Here is a 14,876-nt window from a genome sequence, read left to right on the forward strand (position 1 = left end):
GCCGGCCAACCTGTGTGGCCGGCTAACCTGTTAGGTACGTTAGATAATTTTACACATTATTAGTAATTAGCCTCTAATTAGCCTAAAAGACTCTAGAAGTTTTAATTAGCTTAGAAGTTTTAGAAGTTTTGTCTAATCTAAAATAGTATTAGCGCAAAATCATCTGTGGGGCGGCTGACTTGCGAGATAATTCGACACGGCCATCCTACGCACCTCGAGATGCAGCCTGATACGCAGCGATACATAATTCCCGCAACGTGAGAACAAGCCATTTGCATTAGCCTTGATCTCTAAAAGCCGCCATAGTGAACAAAAGACTAGATGAAGCCTTTTACGTCCTCCCGCCGTCTCTTGAACTCGTCCCCAAGCTGATTCCAAGACGAAGCAGTAGTCAAGGGTCAGTCGCAGCTCATGGATGGAGAATAAAATGAAAAGAAAGGTATTGGGTAAGGGAGGGGGGAGAGGCAGCCGTAGGTGTTGAATGCTTGACCAGGCAGGTGGGTTGTGTCACCGGCAGCACGATGATAGTTCAAGCAGGCGCATACGCATGTGGAAAGGCTCGAAACATTTCAGAGATACACAGTCATACGGCCAAACAACCAACGGCTCCTTATATAAGCACTCCAATCATTAGGGCTGTAAAGAGGCGCTCAAATTTGACCGTTCAAATTCGGACGAAGTGCAGACTTCTAGCATTTCAAAGGGCTTGCTATGGTGAGCAGATATCTGATGTAGCGCAATCATGACCACCACGGAACTGAACCGTTGCGGCTACGCTTGGCGAGGTACTATACCAGAAGCTGCATACCATCTTCTCTTTAACATATTTTTGCTTCTAGGGCAAGGTCAGTGTCAGACCGGTTCGGCCGTCCTCCCTGCTGGTGGTGGCACCGAGTGCATTACTAGAAGACTTGTGACGCGAGAATCCCGCCTTCAAGCACGCCTATTTAGCCGCGCTGAGCAACTTCTGTTGGAAGCAACCAGTTGGGTGTCGGGCAGTAGTCGACCGCTGTATGTTTGGGCACGTGACTCGCTAGTATTAGCTTGGTATATAGCTGGCTGTTTGGCCTTGCTCTTTAATCAACACTCTTACACACCAACAGCTTTGCCCTGCCTCCTGCCTCATCATCCTCCAATTGCTCCGTGGAGGTGTTCCGCCTACTCTTGGTGTTACCTAGCATCGAGATTAAAATGCACGTATCATCAATAGAACAAAGATTTTGTGCTTATGGGTTGTGTGTGACAGCAATGGACAGCTTCTGGTACGCGCAGTCTCAACATAAAACTTGCGGAGAGTTTATTTCGTTCGCATTGCATTCCTTTATTTGAATGAAGCCGAAAATTGAACCTTTAAAGCGCAAACATAAGTAGCAAAGTCGTCGTTCCTTATGACCAGTGTGTGCTGACAGTTCTTGAATCCCTGGGGGAGGAGAGAAATAGTATCGGCTGAAAAAGAACTATTTCCGATCGTGGCTTGTGTTTGCACTTTAAGGGTGATAGGGAAGGGTTTATCAATGATCCTTCTGAAAGTTTCTCCTTGAAATCCCTCCATTGTTGCATGTTTGCAATTCTTGGATGTGGAACAGGGTTCACGCAAGACAAAACATGACTTGGTAAAGCTGAGTCCCTTTTAAGGCCTTGTCGCCGAATAGCCTCTGTCGTCAACAAGGTCTATTTTCTCGATGCAAAAGAATATGGCCTCTGTGAAATCTACTGTACACAGTTCAACATTAACCTCTTTTGAGATGAGGCCGTACACTTCTCGAGGTAAGATCTCATAGTCGCACTGTCCAGCGGGAGTTGTCGTCGATGTTCGGGAGTGCTCAGATGGCTTTCAGCGGCGTTCACCTCATTTGACTCGTTCAGACGTTCCCAGTGACTTTCATCGATTTTTATGAGATATTCCCATAATGGGACTCTAGGCAGACCGCTATGGACCGTGAAATCTACCCCAGAATCCACCAGGCTGAGCTCGATAACTTCAGTGTCGTCAATTATGAGGGCGCCATCTTGGATGAAAAGGTCTAACTCTTCTTGAATTGCGGTTTCCTCCACTACTGACTTGTGGATAGTCTTCAGGGTATCGTTCTGTGTGGGCACCATTGCAAGGCTAGGTTCAACATCTTCGTTTTGGAGACAGCTCTCTGCTGCCCCCAAGAAAGGCTGCACTACGCCTGTTAATAGTGGTGTCGATTGGTCCCCAGTTACGTGAAGTGTTGCCAAAGAATCATCTTCCTGGAAAAGGATACCCCTATCCTTATTGTTCTGACACTCTTGATCAACTGCTTGGTCATATTGTTTCATTTTTGGATCCCTGTCAGCCAACTAAACAGAAACGACACGTTTTCTGCGCCGACTTTAGTCGAAGAACTCGTCCATTTCTTGACCTCACCGTCTTAATTCACTCAGAAGGTTCTCCTCTATACCCTAAATCAGAGATTCTATGCGGCTCTGTTGTTAGCCAACTAAATCTTAGTTTTGCATTATAGGACAGCAATATAGCCTGCAGGGTGAGAATAAGCAATAATTTTGCAAACTCAACACCATCAATCAATTCTAGAATATCCTCCTCCTTCAAAACATATACCAATCTGTCGCGGAATTTCTAAAAGAGCCTTTGATTTTTGTCCGCTTTGTCTTTTGCGGATGTTCAATTTTATTCAGAACATCTTGTGCGATTGTTACAATATGCTCAAGCCGTGAGTTGCAATGCTCTAGAAGGGTTTTGGATTTGCCATCAATAGTCACTTTGAAGGTGTAAGAGTTAGAGGTAGTCCGGTTGACTTCCTTGACAGCTGTTTGGACCTAGGAGGATCTATTATGTGCAAATATGAGGAAATTTCTTAGCTTTCCTTAGATCTTTTTTTCTCTTACTAAAATTACATAGAAGATTATAATCTTAATAGAATTCCTAATATATTAATAAATTCTTCTTAAATATTATTTATAAGTTAAAGCCTTAAGTTTATATAGAGATACTGCTTATTTCTAGAGTAATAGGACAACAATAGGCCTAAAACAGAAGGCTAGAGCAGCTCTAGCTACCTAGACGCGTTAAATTAACCTTAGTAGCAACCTACTAGCCTATTCTACGCGTGTAAGGGCACAGGGCCTGTTAAGTAAGCGTAAGAAGACTGCTAGTAGTACTAAACTAAAGTTAGTGTGTTATAAGTTAGCCTAATAGTAAAGGTAAAGTAAAAAAAGCTTACTAGATTCTAGCATCTACTAAGAGCAAGCTTGCACTTAAAAAAGTAGTAAAAGCAACTAAACAATCTACTTCTTCTACTCTAGCTTAGTAAAAAGTTGTTTCTATAGTTTTTACTTATTACCTTAAGCCTAATACTTTATTTATTATACTTAAAGATAACTTTTTTTACTACTAAAACACTTCTTTCTAACCTTTATCTTATCTTAGCCTACTTCTGCTTCTGTAGCTGCTAAGAAGTCTTCTTCTCTTAATTAAATAGTTAGTAGAGTTTAATATTACTATATAATATTTAGTACACATAAATAGTAATAAAGTTAATAGTAAGCTAGTAAATATAGTTATTTCTTTAGCATTTTTTTTTTACTTTTATAGGTAAAAAATTAAGTTAATGCTATAATTAAAAGCCTTTTTATATAAAAGTATGTAAAGGCTTAAGATTTCTATATTACCTTACATGCTGTTTAATATAAGGCTAACAAGTAGAGGGCTAGCTAGCAGCTTTAAATAATAAAAGACTTTAGGCTTAGTAAAAAATAAAGGCTATTCTTTAGCATTAAACATTATATTAGACGTCTTAAACACGCAGATAAAGTAGATATTAAAGTAGAAGTAAAGCTTATATATATAATAAGAATAAAAGCTTTTTTATATAACTAGTTAGTAAATAAGCCTTTATCTAATCCTTCTATTACTCTAGGCTACAGAGAAAAGTTGCCCTAGCGTATTGTTACGTCCCTACCACACTATGCGGTTTACAGATGGACTACCGTAGGTTCCCCTAGGGTGCCCCACTGCCTTAACAAACAAGGATGGAAAATGTTTATGTTAGAATAGGAAGAGATAATAGGCTTAGATAAACAGGGCTTAACGCACATAGACTAATTGTTAAGCAAATGCCTTGTCTAATAGGGACGTAAAGAAAAAACGTGCAACAGCCTGCAAGAGGTAGCACTATAGTGCTGCACGCTCTTACATGCTTAGGCAACCTACAACATAGTTTTGTAGACTACTAGCTACTATATAGACTAGAGAAAGATTAACCTTAAAAAGGTGTAATTAATGTTTAGTTTATTTCTTACATAGACTAGGTAGCATTTTAGCTTTACAAAGAGCGGTAATACTAGTTGTATATATTGCACTATATATACCTCCCTTTCTGTTTAACAGAACTGTTTAACCTAGTGCCTTATACCACTGTCTAGGGGCAAACTATAATTAGGCCTACCTTATCCCCATCGCTTGCCCTACCCTGCGCCATTAGCTAGGCTGTACACCTAGTGACGCTACATTCTTTTTGCTATACCCTTTGTAGGCCTGCGTACTTGCAACACTGCAAGTAAGGATTATAACATTAATTACTACTTTCTCTAATAAAGTAAAATACTACAACAGTTTATAAATAATCTATAAAAGCAAAGCTTGCTTAGAGTAATAGTTAGTACATTAAGGTAGGTTATTTAGGTTAAAGAATAGTTGTAGCATAATGCTTAGCAAATTAGTATTAGACAGGTAATAGACACATACTAACAATATTTAACTATAGCATGTAACTAATTACAGCCTGTAACTAAGCGTAGCTAATACTAATCTCTAACACACTAATATAGCTAATGCTAATCCCTAACACACTTATATAGCTAAAAAAGTAGAATAAACATAACTAACTATAATTTAAATATGTTTTATATAACATATACTAAAGTAAACTACGTGTAAATTAATATAAAGATGTATATATATTAAGTATACATTATTTTAAAAAAGAATATAAGAAATATATAAAGTAATAAAAATAGTATTACTAAAGTTTATTTAAAAAAAATTATAACTAACTAGTGTGTTTTAAAAAAAAGATTTTACTTAGCTTTATATTTTGTAAACTTAAATATATTAAGTATAGTAAAAGTTACTAATAACTTACTTTATTTTTAGTAATACTATAAAGATAGTAAAATTATTACTATTTATATACTTTTTTACTTATTACACTTTTTCTAGCCATTTACTATAGGTTATTTTACATTTTTAAAAAAGTATATAGGCGCTAAGTGTAAAGATAGGATGGTAGGTAGCACAGATAGCACTGAGAGCAAGCTTTCAGAGAAAGATAGAAGTGTATTGTAAGAGAGACGAATCGCTGCCAAGCCTCGCTTGTTTAGATTCATGCTTATATACAAAGCACCTGTCATGTAACCTCTAAACAGGTTAGAGGAGGCCATACTAGCCTGTTCTAGGACATCTAGCCTTACATTATCCCCTCTTATAGTAGTCCTACAACTTAGAGGATAGAACAGATAATAATAAGCCTAAGTAGCATAATGAAGTGTTATATAATGCTTTAAACACTAACTTTTGCCTATTTTAGTTAATTTTATGCAAGTTTATTTAAAAATAACCTAAAGTTATTAAGTAAAAGTAAAGTAAAAGTATAAAGTAAAAGTAAAAGTAAAATAGCAGTATATCTTACCCTAATAAAGTAGCAGTTAGGACAGTATATATAAAGTCTAACTATTCTAAAAGTCTATCTCCTTTACACCTCTACTTTCTTTATAGGTTAGAATTTAGAAAATTTTAAACCTTTTAAAGTAAGTATATTTTAAGCTACTTTAGCGCAATCTAGCGCAAAGGGGTGCTAATAAGCTTTAATAGTTCTATTTAACTTTACTTGCGTCTACTTGTTGCTTAATCTGCTTTTAGCTTCTTTCTTTATACTTAATAACTTAAAAATAAACTTTTATAGCCTACTTTATTATAGTTTAGCTAGACAAAGTATTAGGATAATACAATTAAAATAAGCTATTAATTATGCTTGTGCAACTATTTAGGGTGACTATATAATTAATTAAATGGAGGGGGCAGATGTTTAGTAGGGCTCGCTAAATGCTGCCCGGAACAGACTTTTATCCTAGTACTGTACTAAGCCGCGGTTGCTGGATAGTGTGGAATAGATTCCACGCAAAGAGCATGCATTTGGTTCTAATCGCAATAATAAGGAAAACATCGCGGTTAGGGTGTGCCAAATTCAAGCAAATTGCTGCTTCTTTAAGGACATCCTTCCAGCCGCTAGGTTGGTCTAGTGCTGCCTTTTTGCATTCCACCTAAAGATAATCTCTTTTGCGAGTTGTTAGTTGTGCAGGAGTAAGTTTGATAATACAACGTCTGGAATGTGGGCCTCCACATTAGTAGCGGGCCCCCTGTTGACTTCTGTGTCAACAGCCCATACTGAGCCCCCTGGTACATGGGTGACATCCGGGAAGTACATCCTGCATATTGCTGCCCATGGGTTGGTGATAGGACGTTCGTATTGAGAGTCAGGTCCACTGTTGCTTATGGCATGATTGAGATCATTTATCTTCATGTACGTTGTAGTGCCTTGAGTCCAAAAATGGAGGTTCCCGGGAATACCGGGTATTTGTGGTTGAGGTTGTTGTCTGGATGTGATGGAATCAGCCGTGAAACGTCAATGACTGGCCGGCCGCTTTGACTTACGCTGCCATCTTGATAGTTGTAAAAAATTAGAAAATTAGAGCTTAAGATAGATAAAAAATAGATAAGGTAAGTAAGAACAATTACTAGAAGCTATAGAATAAAAGGTACCTAGGGACATCTCCGCAACTTATATTTCATCATAGTCACAGAAATCCGCTGAGAGATTACCTCTCTCTTTGGCCACAGAGAGAGACATGTTCCGCCCGAGCCTATTTTGGCCGTAGCCTGACCTTTAGTTGTTAACAGGAACACGCGCGCTTAATTCATTAGGCGTTGTTCATCGTTAGCCATATATCTCAGGCATCAGAAACAGACATGTTCCGCCGGAGTATGTTTTTGGCGTAACATAGCCTTAACAGTGAACACAGACGCGCGCTTAACTCATTGGGCGCTATTCCTTGTTGGACATATCTCTTAGGCGTCAGGAACAGATGCTCCGCCTGAGTATATTTTTGGCGTAACATAGCCTTAACAGTGAACAGAGATGCGCGCTTAGCTCGTACAGGATGTGGGGTTTCCACAGACCAGGAGCAGTGCTCTGCCTTGATTGAGAATTGTTTGGATCACGACGCTCATTCAATACTGGCACATTTCTAACTTAAATAGCAAGCTCCTGCTACCATTTTAATTGTTTTCCCACGCCTTACAGACTTAAGCTCTTCTTTCCTACACAAACCAGCACTCTCATCGCTTGTTCGACCTCCAGGATAGTGCAACCCCGTGAGTCTATTCTCTCCCCACAGTCATACCTGAATTCTAATGCTTTTACACAAGATAACCCAAAATGGCAATTAAATATAATGGCCGCACCTAGACTAATAATTACTCTTATTATTTGGACAAAATGACTAACAAATGGGTCGCAGCATCAACCGCAAGTGGAACTGGAAGCTAGACTTAAAGCTAACCTAAAGACAACACAACAACAGAATATAACAGTAATACTTAGACTCCTGATAGGGCAGCCTACTTGGACAAGTTGAAGAATTAATAGGTTAAGGCGCCTATGTAATGGAAAACCGCGTCAACTTCATCTTCTTCATACACATCACCACCACAACCCCTCAGCCACAGCACTGCCACGAACATGACCAATTCAATGTACTCCATGTTTCAGACAGTTTTAAATCCAACTGCTGGGGCGCCATCACGGAGGCGGTTGGTAGAGCAGAACCTGCAGACTCCTGGCCAACCAGCGCAGCTGTATGTCCCACTGAGCCCGGCATTTATAGCTGCTGGCCAACGGAGTTTTCTTTTTGGATCCTTTATTCACGCTTATAATAAGCTTTCTTGAGGTGAAGTGTAGACCAATATAACGAGATACGTGGGGCTGGACTTGCTTGGAATATGTTTGTTACGCTCTCTGTTGATTTCCGTCTACACTCGTTCTCGCTCGTTTACGTATGCGTTTTGCCCTTACCGCATGTTTTTCTAGCTATTCTGATGGTTGCATGTGTCCCTAAATATTGTTTTGCTATTTGCTATTTGCTATTGCTATTGCTTGTTTATCTAGCTAGATATCTATCTTATTGGATGTGTGGTTCTTCCATTGCTCATTGTCGCTTGTATATTGGCGGAGTGACCGGAGAAATAATATTTGATGCCACAAGATCCGCCGAGTTGTACGGATATTTATGCTGTATAAGTGGTATTCGGTCTGATGCCCGCCTTCGATCTCCGAGAGCTTGCGAGATAGATATCCACGACGAGGTTGTTATAGGCTATAATAAAGTGCGTTGTGATGTGGTCTTAGCAGAAGTAAGCGACTCAGGTCTGTGAGCAACTTGACTATGGGGTACGTGAGCGCAAAATCATCTATAGAGCGGCTGACTAGTGAGATAAGTCTCTTGTAGCACCTGTTGCATCTTGTCACCTCCATAGATCATGACAAAGTAAACCGGGACAGAAATTCACATAAGGTCAATACTCTTTAATTCCAGCAAGAGGTTTAATAGATGGAGTCCATCTTGGTTGTGTCCAACATTATGGAATTATATAGCTGAACGACTCTACGCCTCCTACGCCGCTCCCACAGTACTCCCTACCGGACTAAATCTAACATTGCTCACCGTTATCTGCGGAGGCGATTGACTACCATCGAAATCCCTCCTATTGTACGCGTCTGAGCACACACCCCTCTGCACCCCTCTGCACTTCATATCCGCATCCTGCGGCCACTTAGAATCTAGCCACAACACCTTCGAATCCAAGTCATCCGTTAAGGACACCACGAAAACCATGCCTTTCTGCAGAGCTCTTGTAAGTCCTTCAAACCCGCCTTTTTGGGAGAAACAGTTGCGGTCGCCAAACGCGGTTTTCTAGGCGTCACAGTACGACGGGTTGAGAGTAGAACCTGCGGAAGTCAGTTACTTGGAAGCGTTGGGGGCGGTGTAAGCACTGACCTGCGACTCTAAGGATCTTGGACTCGATGTTGGCGATGGTGATGTTCCCTTGGATGCATATCCGCTTTATGGTGGCCAACTTGGAACTGCTTGTCAAGAACTGCGTGATCACAGTGAACTTCTTACTCGTGTCAATGCTAACTTTCTTGACAGCTGATTCAGCATTCCCGTAGAATTCCGTCTGACCCATTCTGTAGGGTTGAAATCGCAGCCATCCCCATCACAGAACGAACTGCATTCCTCTTGAAAGCACACTGTCTGTGCATTCGCATTGCAGGGATGAGTGGACATGGAGGTTGCGATGCTGTTGCCATTCAAGCCGTCGACGTGAGAGCAGCAAGACCCATAGCTACCTGTTCCAGTCTACATGTTGGTACTGGAAGGTTGCCAGCCTTCTACATTTGCCTGGAGACACGTTCTTTAGTGTTCAGAATTCAGAAGCCATCATTGGGGTCGTTAGCATACTTCGCCATTGAGGAAATGCAGATCTCTTGGACACTTTGCATCACAATAACCAGTTCCATATCCAGCGCCCGATTGCTCAGGGTTGGGGTACTTGCCTTGTTGCCCATCCATATCCATGAGGTTGAAAGACACCACGCCATTGAGCCCACAAGGAAGCCTACTGACATCCACATCGAACGAGAACTCCTTGTCTAGCAGGTCGAATCTTCACACGTCAGTCTGAGCCTCCTCCTATAGCCTTGACAGCATACCTCTGATATTTAGTGGAATTTGCCAAAAGAAAGAGTCTTGCTCCGAAGTTCGTCATGAACTCGCTGCTCGTGACGAAATTCACCCTTAGGGACCCGCCACTTGCTTTCACGCCATGGGCGACATAATCGATCCCATCGAACGCGCAATTTTTCGCAGTCTTTATTGTCGAAACAAACCGAGACATTCCAGTAGTTCCCGGTGACGCAGTCTTTATAGAAGCTATTGCTCTGGTAGATGCGTCTCAACTGAGCATCCATGACGAGTTTCGAAGTTTGCGTGGTGCATCCTCCGTTGGAAGAGCATTGTTGCCATTGAAGGGTCGGTGACGTTTCGACGGTAGGAGAAGTGCTAGGCTGGGCACTCGCGACTGCACGTAGGAGCAGGAATGAAATGAATACACGCTGCATCTTCTTGGCTGATAAGAAAATTGAAGGAAAGTCCTACTCTTCACGCTTAATGTGGCGATCGCATCATTAAGCGTGGGCAGGTATCATAGAATCATAGAGTCAGATGTTCTGTGAAGGAATACTACCTTATTGATGAATTCATATATGTACTTCACGGTTTTTCCAGGCTTGTCTCATCCCGTATTCTCGAAGCGGACTAGGTGATTGGTGGGCGAATTACCTACTGCAATGCCTAATTTAATATGAGCGCGCTTGCTCCCTCTACAAGAAAAGCACGCGTTAACCGGCTTATTAATAGGATCAGAAATGAAATAGACATACCATCTAGGCTCGCCTATGTCTTGAAGTCAGTTAGAGAGGTGATCGGACTTCTATCTATGCTGTGCCAATCACCACGAGTCATGAGGGACTAAACACTTTAAGATGCTTGTGATTCATATCCAAAGGGATTAAAGGAAACCAAGCCATACTAAAAACTCCATAGGTCTTGCGTCCATAGGTATCATAATAGTTCCAACGCTCACCGCTCCCCCCCCAAGACTTAGGGTGTCCGACAGACCAAGTGGCTGAACTGGAAGCGCTCAAGCATCCCTCCTCGCAGCAGTTTCTTCATCAAGAGCCGCAACAGAAAGGGAGCGATCGGACTATGAAGATATACCAGACAAAAATTAACGTTATCAGTAAGAGTATCATCGCAACGATCAATTTCGCAAGCACTCGCTCGACCCCAAAGCGAACATCATCCACTTGTACACGCTCAATGTCTGCCTCCTCATCCACTATGTCAGAAATATTCAAGTCGGATGGTATATGGGAGATCAGGGTAGCTCGATATGATTGTTGCACGGCGACATGGTAGGAGGGTGGTGCTTCGGTTGGAAGAGGGTATAGGTATGCTAGGGGCACGTCGTCGTCGGAGTCGGGTACGATATCTGAGTATGGTGGGAAGTATGGGGGGCTGTTTGCAGCGTCGGCTGCGGCACGATAACGAGGCGTTCGGGAGGGTGTCGTGTGGCCGGCTTCAGGAGACGCCGAGGGTTCATCGTGATATGGCTCTTGTGAAGCTGGTGCCGGGCTTGGGATGGAAGGGAGAGGCTTCCAGGGAGAACTGCTAGCCGATGGCGTTGATGAGGGAGCTCGAGACGATGACGGTGAGTCTTGATACGGTTCCTGTATAGGGTCCTGCATTGATAGATGAGCATAGGTCGTGCGCCGACACCTTTCTCAACCGCATCTCAGATGCCCATTAGAGCTAGAGACAGCTCCCGAGGCTAGGAAACAGTACGGAGCCATTCGTGCAGTGCGAGATTCATGTTCTGGTCAGACGTACCTCCATGAAAGTCTCTTAATCGCCACTACTAGTGCTCTGTAAGGACTGTCTTAAATCCAGTGGGTGGTGGGGGAACGCGGGTGCGGGAAGTTCGATATCAGTGTCAGGTTAGCTAGAGGAGTGAAGCAAGAAATAAAGACTGCAGGCAGCGACGGTCAGCAAATGAACTTCACTATTCATCATGACTGCGCCGCAGGATCAGGGCACTACGACCGCTGGAGGCTGGGGGTTGCCGTTGGTGTCACTTGATGGGGAGGACTGCTGTGTGTGGCTGGGGTCGTTCCTTCTTGGCGCTCAGGAACCCAATCGTGGAGCGTTGAGATATCAGTTCCAAATCGAGCGTGATAACAGTGCTACCTAGGCCGACCCTACACATTGTTCTCAGTGCGAGACTCGTTAATTACAGGTTCTACGTTGGATAGGCACCTCCTTAACTGAATGATATTCTCTAACCTCGCCCAAAGCTCGGCCCCAAACGCGGGCCTGAGCAGCCTGAGACATAGGTCCTAAGTTCATCAACCTAGTCGTTTCACATTTCATCGCCTCAAAAATAGGCACAACTGAAGCGCGCCGCCATTTATACAATAACTCGACTTCAGCTCAGGCGTATCAAGCGATCGGTAAACTCCAGGGATGAACTGCATACAGCATGTTCTCACGCATCACGAATCTTCTAGAGGGAGGCATTGATAGATCAAATTGCTTACTATATTAGGAGGCACATTAATTAGCAGGATGTAGGTTTCTGCACCAAAGAATCCTTATCGTGCTCGAAGTTAGGTAATGAAATGCAACAGAGGACTTTTATCTATTGACCATCACCACAAACATCTCAGAGCAACGAGTCTTCCGGAAAAGGCTGTCTCAGGATCCATCACACCCAGTCACCTCAGTAATCCTTTGACAATGGTAGTGACAGACGCCCTATCTACCCAAAGAGACCTTGCATTCTATCACCACTAACATCTCATGGCTTAAACCCCGTTGCCTAAACAGTCTTTTAAAAGTAACAGTGACTGGCTCACCTTGACCTAAATGAGGCCTCCAATCTGTCCCCCCCGCGGTATAGACACACTCCGAACCAGGGGAATGTGATGATCATGTTTAAGTTAGATTGCCTAAAGGAAACGTCAGTCGTAAGATGTGGAATGCAGAACCGGCCCTACCTTTCAACACCCCATTTCTTATTCTAGCCAGAATATATCTCGGGAGGTGGAGCACCCGTGCTTAGGCCCGCTTAGCATCCACCATGAAGCTAAATGGATGTTGTTAGAGGAGAGGTCAGTACAAAGCATGCAGCTGATTAACCATGAGTGGAAGGCTCCATATAGGCAACTTGCTAAACAGCTTTCAGATCACCTATCCGACAGATGCCATCTCGCTTGAAGTAAAGATCATATCATCGTTAACTCCTACAATCTGCATATCTACATACTAGGCTCCTACAGTATATATATACAGTGCTAGATTCCGCTGACTCAAAACATATATACACTCTAGCATGGCTAAAGAAAAATTGAAAATAATTTATGTATACTTCGTAGCAGTCGTTAGACGATCATATCTATTCACCTCTCTCCAACACGCTCCCTTTCGCCATTCGGCCGTACCTGTATGAACGTCGCAACCCGCGCCCTCTCAAGAACGGGTGTGGGCGAGATACTACTGTCCCAGGAGTCCCCGGTGTTGGAGCGAGTGGATTCTATAGACGTTTTCTTCGATCGCCCCACCGCGTCCATATCGTAGACATTCTTGTTGCCTCCGGTGACGACTGGAGCAAGGTGAGCTGTGCTTTCATTGCTAAGTTCATCTAGTTCGTTCCTACTCGATGAATTATGGGTCCGTGGGCTCTTGCTCAAGTTACTGGAGGCAATTTTGCTGCGTACTCCCTCCTTCACCTTGCGGAAGAGAGGCCGAAGAGTTGCGAGAGATGCCGCCGTGATTCCAGTTCCGGGTTCAGCGGTTGCCCATATTGTGGCAGTTGGGGCATCGGCTGTTGAAGATGGTCAGTAAGAATGGTGGTTGGGCTGCTTGTGAGCAAACGAACTGATGAAGTCTCCACTGAGGAGAAGCCCTTTTAGGTAGACCATGCGAAGAATAGCAGATATACTTCCTCTACATAGGGTTAGTAACAAGGGGCGATGGACAATGCTGAGTGAAAACTTTACTTACACCGCACCCAGTGCCATGATTATACTCACTGATACCTTTGAGCGGCTATCCATATCACTCTCGATGAGTACAAATATGGGAATCAGGACGAATATCCAATCTGCAACGACGCAAATGATACCATATAGATATCCGGTGAAGAGTAGGAATCCAGTAGGCAAACACTTGAGGCTACCTTTCATAAGACTAGGTAGCAGTTGGGCAGGCGGCCCACATTGGAAGATTGCAATGAACACATAGAAGAACCCGTAGCAAGCTGACACCCAGAGTATGGTATGAAAGATGCGCCTTTGCCATCGCTTGGTCAATACGCGTAGGAAAAAGAGCCCCAATGAGATTTTGAGAGTAGTTGTAGTAAGGATGTAGAAAACTTCGCTCAGCTGTACGTGCTGCAGTCTTGTTAGTAATTAGAATACTGTCTAAGATTTTCGAAGCTTACAAGGATAGTCCTTTTTATTGCGGTGAAATTTGGCACATAGCTGAATCCTCCAAGGGAAATGATGACTGATATGAAGGCGCAGTAGCAGGTAAATAACATCTACTCGGTGATTAGCTATTCATCATTGCAACAGAGACGGCTTCACAAACTAGAGTGAGGACCATCAATGTGTCATCCCAACCTGGTGACTTGGTAATTCGTATTCTCCCCCAGAGTCGCAGAAAGACTGTTGACCATGATGAAATGAGAAGAGTGATAATGAGAGAGAGCTCAGTTTTGGCAGAGTTGGATGCAAGGACAGACCCTTTAGAGACAGGTAAATCCATGATGAAATGAGTCTGTCTAGACACAGTTTGGCAATCAACAGTGGCGCGATCACACCTATATAGATGAGAACAACCTGAATCGGCTTTTACCCTACCCGTGTCGCTGCGGCAAACCCATTAACCCCACGAACTTTGCCAGGTATGTCGGGAAGTTTTCTCATTGGCGAGAGAACTCCGACCTTTGGCGAATTCCAAGCCTTCCAGACGACTCGCTAAATCGATGGTCCGGCATTGCTGGTTTGTGACGATACAAGCTGTGACAAGCCGTCGGAGCACATGGAACTTTGGGATATCCCTGGCATAGGTGCCAAAGAGGTGTAAGAGAGGAAGTAAATTGTGGCGGATAAGCTTTGAGACAACACTTGAAGGTAATGCTGCAGATGGCT

The 14,876-nt window shown here is 43.0% G+C and overlaps 5 protein-coding genes across 5 annotated transcripts; all 5 read right to left on the reverse strand.

Annotated features, from left to right (window-relative positions):
• Positions 1–159: 159 nt before the first annotated feature.
• BDR25DRAFT_356136 (uncharacterized protein) lies at positions 160–2,547 on the reverse strand (the record flags this gene model as incomplete). The annotated part of the gene is made up of 13 exons (XM_033695581.1): positions 160–484; positions 512–609; positions 688–771; positions 809–835; positions 859–910; positions 966–1,009; positions 1,098–1,225; positions 1,255–1,285; positions 1,364–1,457; positions 1,487–1,671; positions 1,720–2,325; positions 2,358–2,395; positions 2,538–2,547. The coding sequence occupies 13 exons, from the start codon at positions 2,545–2,547 to the stop codon at positions 160–162; spliced, it is 1,722 nt and encodes a 573-aa protein (XP_033546719.1).
• Positions 2,548–6,108: 3,561 nt separating this feature from the next.
• Positions 6,109–6,306, reverse strand: BDR25DRAFT_227700 (uncharacterized protein; the record flags this gene model as incomplete). The annotated part of the gene is made up of 1 exon (XM_033685255.1): positions 6,109–6,306. A coding segment is annotated over one exon (198 nt), but the record flags the coding sequence as incomplete, so codon positions are not given.
• Positions 6,307–9,462: 3,156 nt separating this feature from the next.
• BDR25DRAFT_370548 (glycoside hydrolase) lies at positions 9,463–10,000 on the reverse strand (the record flags this gene model as incomplete). Its single annotated transcript, XM_033697149.1, has 3 exons — positions 9,463–9,504; positions 9,565–9,769; positions 9,816–10,000. The coding sequence occupies 3 exons, from the start codon at positions 9,998–10,000 to the stop codon at positions 9,463–9,465; spliced, it is 432 nt and encodes a 143-aa protein (XP_033546721.1).
• A 639-nt stretch (positions 10,001–10,639) lies between these two features.
• Positions 10,640–11,792, reverse strand: BDR25DRAFT_343541 (uncharacterized protein). The gene is made up of 2 exons (XM_033693837.1): positions 11,554–11,792; positions 10,640–11,405 (listed from the first exon to the last, which is right to left on the reverse strand). The coding sequence occupies exons 1-2, from the start codon at positions 11,557–11,559 to the stop codon at positions 10,836–10,838; spliced, it is 576 nt and encodes a 191-aa protein (XP_033546722.1). The 5' UTR covers positions 11,560–11,792; the 3' UTR covers positions 10,640–10,835.
• A 1,608-nt stretch (positions 11,793–13,400) lies between these two features.
• On the reverse strand, positions 13,401–14,427 carry BDR25DRAFT_189384 (uncharacterized protein; the record flags this gene model as incomplete). The annotated part of the gene is made up of 5 exons (XM_033684272.1): positions 13,401–13,546; positions 13,601–13,668; positions 13,726–14,114; positions 14,165–14,263; positions 14,314–14,427. Coding segments are annotated over 5 exons (816 nt in total), but the record flags the coding sequence as incomplete, so codon positions are not given.
• Between the last annotated feature and the right edge of the window lie 449 nt (positions 14,428–14,876).

The sequence above is a fragment of the Lindgomyces ingoldianus genome (genome assembly GCF_010093535.1).
Source record: "Lindgomyces ingoldianus strain ATCC 200398 unplaced genomic scaffold BDR25scaffold_19, whole genome shotgun sequence".
NCBI lineage: Eukaryota > Fungi > Ascomycota > Dothideomycetes > Pleosporales > Lindgomycetaceae > Lindgomyces > Lindgomyces ingoldianus.